Consider the following 7,105-nt stretch of genomic DNA (forward strand, 5'->3'; position numbering starts at 1 on the left):
GCAATTGTGTATTTCTTTATCACAATATTCTTATATATATATATATATATATATATATATATATATATATATTTTGTTATTATTGTTGCTCTTCATCTGCTTGTTTCTTCTCTCTCTCTCTCTCTTTTTCTCTCTCCTACATTTTTTCTTTTCTTTTTTTGTTTTCTTTTTTTTCCATTTTTTGATTTTTAGTTATTTTTTTTTATTTTTTAAATTTTTTTTCATTGATGGCTTGATGTAAAAAAGCAACTGTTGCTTATTCAATTTACCATCATGAAATAAAATCTTGACTTGACACATATGCATACACACACAAACTCACCTACATGTGCACACAAACACAACAATTTTTTGTCTAACACCACTCTTAGTATCGATTAAAAACAACACAGACAGATATCACTCTGAGTGAAAAGACATAAAATCGATTAAAAACAACACACACACAGAGGTGAACGCACCAACACCTAACTCAATACTCAGATTCTGACTATCACTCCTGTCACCTCCTGTAACCTGTCACTAGCACCTGTGACACTGGCAGCTCTGGGTCCCTCTCTCACTCACTCACCTCCACGTCAGGCACTGCTGTCGCCTCTCCCTCACTCTTCTGCGTGACACTCTGCTTGACGGAGTGCACCTGCTGCATCAGCAGATCACAGTACAGGCGCAGCTCTGACTTTTTGGTGCGCATGATGTCTGTTGACAGCTCGCCAGCCACTGCAAAACGCCATCGATACTTCAGTACTAGAGCATTTGTGTCTATTGTCAACTGCGTTTATGAAGTGAACATAGCACACACACACACACACACACACATACACACAAATATGAAAAAAGCATACACAGTGACACACACGCAGCAAACACAACCACAAGCAATTTCTGGCCTCACAACAAAGATTAAAAAAAAAACTACAGCCCTAAAATGCACACACTACTGCACACTCTCACAGTCTTGCTTTCTCTCTCTCTGAGTCTCTCTCTCATTACTTTCACCTCACTGTTGATTTTTCTTCTTTTTTTTTTTACATTGAACTTTGGTAAATAATGCTAGCAAGGAATGCACATACAGATCCATGTAATACACAGTCAAGGAAACACAAAAGCAGTCACAACCACTTAAGTTTTTGTTCATTTTATTAAACCCAGTCTCCCACACAGGTTGGATGTGAAAAAAAATTTTTTTTTTGAAGCAGCCTATAAGCTTATACCTATACATTTTGTTTCTTCCTGTTTGCCTGTCTGTCCATCTCTCAGTTTCTTAAATACAGAATACATACAGACACACACTTATGCACACTGGTATCCATGCACTCATGCACATTATGTTACTTGCATATACACATTGGATGGAGAAATTGCTCTCTCTCTCAGTCACAATTGTGGAATGTGCATGCACAAACCTTACTCATGTATATACATGATCACCAACACAAGTAACCATATGACCTATGATGGATAAACAAAGAACGTTATACGTAAAACACAAGCACAGAAACAGCATAATGCATGCATGTGACACAACTCACGCGGTGCTTCCTGGGCTGAGGGCTGACTGTACTTGGCTTTGGCAGACCCCAGTGCTATAAGCCAAGACTGTCGCTCCTGTGGTTGTGCTGCTTTTACATAGTAGTGCTGTTCTCCAGGAATGATCAGGTCTAAACGTGTGTTGTCTGTAGGGTGTACTGCAACATAAAAACACCCTTAAATGGGCCTTTTTGGATAGCTCCATTGGCTGAGTGCTGAGCTCAGTCAAAATCATGAAAATATAAGTTTTTCTTTTTGTGTGTGTGAATTTCTTTTCTTTTTTTCTTTCTTTTTTTTTATATATCTTATTTCATTTTTTCATGTCCATTTGTTTATTTGTTTACAAATTTAATCACAGTCCTTTTTTTATATTTCTTTTTTTTTTCTTTTTATTAATAAGTTATTTACTTATTATGTTACAAAGTAGAAACACCCTTGCAAATTAATTGTTGCTGTACTACTCTGCAATAGCTTAATGTATTAATGGCATACTTGATGTACAGTGATTTGTATGAACTGTACAAAATACTGAAGATGATGATGCTTCATTATGAGAAATATAATCTTCAATGCAAGTGGGGAAAAAAGAAAACAAAAAGAAGTTAATTTTGCTGCCAATCTTAATTATAGATATATATATACACACATGCACATGCACACACACATATATATATATATATCTATATATAAATAGTATTTTTTGTCTGGATACCCAGCAACCTACAAGCACAACTAAATGATGTGACAAATATAAAACAAAGACAGAAAGAAAAAAAGATTACTGTATAACGTCTGTATCAACATGTACTAAATTCATAATAAAATATAAAAAGAATACTACAACTACAAGACATCCTCAGTGACTCGCACAGCCTCAGAATGTACTTCAAGACTGGAATGAATGAACACAAATTCACTAAAACATGCAATGATGTATGCATTATCAAATATAAAATTTAAGCCAAGGGAGTATCATTCACTTCATTCTAACGTTACTCACTGATAATAACTCTTGTTTTGATGCTACTTGCACTTAATCTCCAGATCAGTTTACCTTTGATATCACAGGCATTCATCTTGATGGAGCCCTTGCACCCATTGTTGACATCCTCCTGTGATTTGTAGTATGACAACACCCCAGATTCCAGAACAAACCATCGTGGCTGCCATCCTATGTGCAAAAGAAAAAGAGAGAGTAAAATTAACAAATAAACAATACTTTGTCTTTCATTGAGTTACGTTGATGATTCTGTGATTGGCAAGTTAAAGTCAACATTGTGAGCAAGGACAATAACAGCCCTCTACAAGCACAAATGACAAGCTTGGGTGAATCAAAATCAACTGAAACATTTGAACACCACACTGACTGAGCTGCATCTGTTTAGGAAACAAACGAAACATCACTAGTAGCAGGCATAATGTTCCCCTAAATATAGTTCAAAACAAAAGCACAGACACACACACACACACACACACACACATGCACACACATGCAAAAAACAACAACAACAAAAAACAACCCAACAATAACAAATAATAAAGTATATAAAATAAATAAATAAGTAAACACACACACACACACACACACACACACACACACACACACACACACACACCAAAAACAAAACAACAATGACACTTTTCAATCACTTGTTTGAATGGGGTTGAACAACCTCTGTAAGTAATAAATATACATGAATCCTTTGACTGCTGGAAGCAGGTCAATAGCCAAGTGTTGAGCAACTTCAACATAGTGGTTGGCAATGAGTTCACCAGCCTGCTGTACAGATACAGCATTTGCTGATGAGTGGGTCTGGCAAACTCAGCTGAGGGGTCAGTATATAAGAAAAAGACATAAACTGATGTCAGTTTCTAAATTGTAAGTAAATGTATGCACAAAGTATTTTGTTGTTGTTGGAAGATACATGCATGATATATCCCAAAGTTGTACTTTTACTGATGAGTGCCGTACAGATTTGTGTGAAGTTTCTGTCACTTCCCAAGGCTGAATGCGAATAAACAGTCACAGCTGTTATGCAACTCCGGCAGATATATCAGTGATCAGGAATGACACTTAAAATACATGCAATTTGTGAGTTGTTTAATTATCTATATTATGTATTTTTTGCCACAAAATACTAATTCAAATGCACAAGAAAATAACTTGTATAGGAAATATACATGTCAATAGTTTGTCGACAAGTGTTAAATACAGAGGTTGTTCAGCAGATTATTTGCCTTTTCACCCTTATACTGCAGCCGTTGTGATTCTGTCAATGTTGTTGTTGTTTTTTGTTACCATGATATATGTGTGTGTGTGTGTGTGTGTGTGTGTGTGTGTGTGTGTGTGTGTGTGTGTGTGTGTGTGTGTGTGTGTTGCTTTTTATGTTCAGCTGTTTTTTTTATAGATTGCAGAAGCATAAACTGGCAAAGAAGTTGCATTTGTCTGACAAAAGAATTCTAACAGGGGCTATTCCACCGACGGTCAGGTGAACCTCTACCAGAAAATGCTATTCCCCTGACAACTCTCTAACTTGTTAAAGCCAGTCACACAACATGTTTCTGTTAGGTTAATCACAGAAGGGAGCAGATTTTTGCAATCAACACAAAAGTATCATTAAGATGGAGTTCATCAAAGTAGCTAGTTGTACCAGTTACACTGAATTTTATACTGCTTTCAAAGCTTTTTGTGAAGCAACGTGTCTGTCCTGGATCATTTCAGAACCAAAAACCCATAAACCACAGGAGTGACTTTTAAAGAGGCAAGAAGAGATTAGAATCAATGACCGTCCATCACTTTGAAAGCTGCCATATTGTCTAATCATCTGTTGTGGAGTTTAACTGACCCCTGATCACTTTGACAGCCCATCCCATCAGTAATAAGGTAAACCAGTGAGTTGGAAGACAACAGAAGGGAAGACAGATGGCAATATTATTTTATCAAATCAGGTGAAGAGGGAATTTGACAGTCCCTCCTGTCGGGGTCTATGCAAAGTGCCAAGCTTAGTGTTGATCTAGCATTGATGCTATGCTACTTAGAAAAAGAAGAAACAACCAAATCAGACTCAGAAGTATATAGCAGAGTTTTCTAGCATACTGATCGGTGACGAATTATCAATCAATGACTGTAAACTGTTGGAGAATTATCTAGATCAGCAGAACAGGAATCAAAAGACACTTCTGTGGACCGTTCACAAAATAGCAATTTGATCTATATGCGCAGTCTATGGAATAGCTACTGTCATTTGTGAATACTAACCGATTTTCGTCTTTTGTTTTAGTGTTGGCACTTTTAGTGTTGGCACATGAACACAAGATGATGGAAGATTGTGTGTAGATGAGGTCATTTAGCCATTTAATAATTATGACAGCTTGACGCAGGAGTTGATCAAGGAGGGTAGGGCTCTCATCATTGAAATACATTTCACTGATTGTAATCATATCTTAAATTTCAAAACCCCTATATTGGAGATACAACTTTAAACAATCTTTGAATTACTGATAGTGATGACAATATTATTCAAAATAAGAATGTAACAATATAAAATATTACCAATAAAAGGTTTCAGACAGACAGCCAGGAACCAACAACACTGGTCCTACTAATCTGCGCCTCGCCATTGCAGTAAATGAGTAATAGTCAATTTTTGCTACTGCAGCGTACTTATCCAGTTCCACGAATAACTTTAGGACATACCCCAAATTTTATTTCAACATTTTCATTCCTGTATGCTGTGAAGAAAAGAAACGAGTCAAATGCTTTAACCCGGAGAGCGCGATAAGCCACGATCATGGCTTTCCCTGTAAAGTGCGATGGGCCACGATCGTGGCTCTGTTTACATAAGGTCCGACATCGTACGGCTATACTCGGCAGCCTTTGTAAAACTGCCTCATTCTGGTGTTACTGCCTCTCTGCTTGTGTTTGCACAAACTTTGACGAGTTTACAAGTCCAGATCTTCGTGTTTTTTGTGAACAATGAGTGACACTGAAGTTGACAAAGCTCAGGAAATGAGTGACCTTGTCACCAGTGATGATTTGTTTGCTGACAGGGATTCTGGTGAAAACGGCTTTGCTATTTTGACACTTGGGCATGCTGGCTTGCTTGTTGTTCATTCAGTTTTGTGTCTCCAGCTACAAAAACTGGGGGGTGGGTGATGGTGGTGGGGAGGGATGGTAAAGTGGGTTAGGCATGGATCTATTGCGGTTTCTTGACCAAATCAAGCTAGAAAACTGGAAATTATTTTGATTTTAAGCATTCTTGCTGCTTTTGAAAGCAACATGAGCTAGAAGAAAACATTTATTTCTGTTTTTGGCTGTGATTGCATAAAGTATTATAGATGTGTGCGTGTGTGGCGTCGGTGGGCGTGTCTCAAACAAATAATACAATGCTTATAATTTCATTGTTTCAGTTATATTCATATCATGATTCTGCAGCCAGAACATTTTTTGTACAGTTTAATGCCAATTTTGAGATTTTGACTCTGTAAAAGATGTGAAAATACCTATAAACATTGTGGTTGACGTTTTTGGAAAACAAGTGTGCAAAATTTGTTGATTATATCCTGTGGAATATCTCCAACTACATACAAGGTACAGCCTTTTTCTTACTTTTATCTGATTCTTCATTCACTCTACTTTCCAAAAATGTATAGGTTTACCTATTTATTCTTACTGATAAGCATACAAATGCCTCAAATCAGAGCACAGGTAGCGGAGGCAAACTATCCCTTTGCTTTAAGCATGATTTCTGTATGTTTTATTATATCCAGCACTATGAGGATTAAGAACTGCAATGCAACGTTAACGGCGAAGCAACCAGGAAGCACTCGGTTGCTACATGACGCACGCTTGACGTCGATGGGGGTCCATTCTTGATAACATATTGCATTGTCAAACTCGTTTCGTCAAGCTATGACCATCAACCGAAGGAGTGTCCTGTACATGTTCAGGAAAATCGTGCCGCTTGCCTCAGCATTTACCTTTTATTACTGTGGTTCGGCTGTTTCTGGATATTTGCAAATGGATTCGTGTAATTTCGATTTACAACATCCAGGCGCATTGCCTATTCAATGCATGTCTGTTGCTAGACCATATGAGAATTGCAGACGATTTTTCACCAGTTTTGATGATTGTCCTTGTTTGACAAGCCCTGATCTGAAAACTATCACATATGAAGAAAATGTAAGAACATACCAATATAAATGAATAACAAAATGATAAACCCCGACCAAATAACACAACTTGAAGATACATGCATTCAAAATTATTCACCTGATAAATAATTTGTCCACTTCCACAACACGCCTTCCATGTTTGTTGTTATACGTCGACATGTAGAGCTGTAAATCTATTTCATATTTTCGTATATTTTCTCCACCGTCGCAGAATGATCGAAATGTTCTGTGATGAAATAGGATTAGGCTAGTCAGAATACTTATTGATTGACTTATAATAAATCCTTTTCACAGCTTCAAACAAATAATGATTAATTATTCCACAAAGAAGCTAGCTCTGTGTTTAGTAACTGAAAAGGGGACTTTATCGAATTATGGTCCGTTGTCACTGACTTATTTC

General features: G+C 37.0%; 1 protein-coding gene across 1 annotated transcript in view; it reads right to left on the minus strand.

Annotated features, from left to right (window-relative positions):
* LOC143292908 (pleckstrin homology domain-containing family A member 8-like) overlaps positions 1 to 6,858 on the minus strand; it is a 24,363-nt gene extending 17,505 nt beyond the window's left edge. The window contains exons 1-4 of the mRNA XM_076603592.1: positions 6,803 to 6,858; positions 2,585 to 2,701; positions 1,533 to 1,688; positions 572 to 720 (exon numbers count right to left, since the gene is read on the minus strand). Of these exons, the coding sequence (XP_076459707.1) occupies positions 572 to 720; positions 1,533 to 1,688; positions 2,585 to 2,701; positions 6,803 to 6,842 (462 nt within the window). The 5' untranslated portion in view covers positions 6,843 to 6,858. The remainder of the gene's footprint in view (positions 1 to 571; positions 721 to 1,532; positions 1,689 to 2,584; positions 2,702 to 6,802) is intronic.
* Positions 6,859 to 7,105: the final 247 nt, after the last annotated feature.

The sequence above is a fragment of the Babylonia areolata genome, chromosome 18 (genome assembly GCF_041734735.1).
Source record: "Babylonia areolata isolate BAREFJ2019XMU chromosome 18, ASM4173473v1, whole genome shotgun sequence".
Lineage (NCBI taxonomy): Eukaryota > Metazoa > Mollusca > Gastropoda > Neogastropoda > Buccinidae > Babylonia > Babylonia areolata.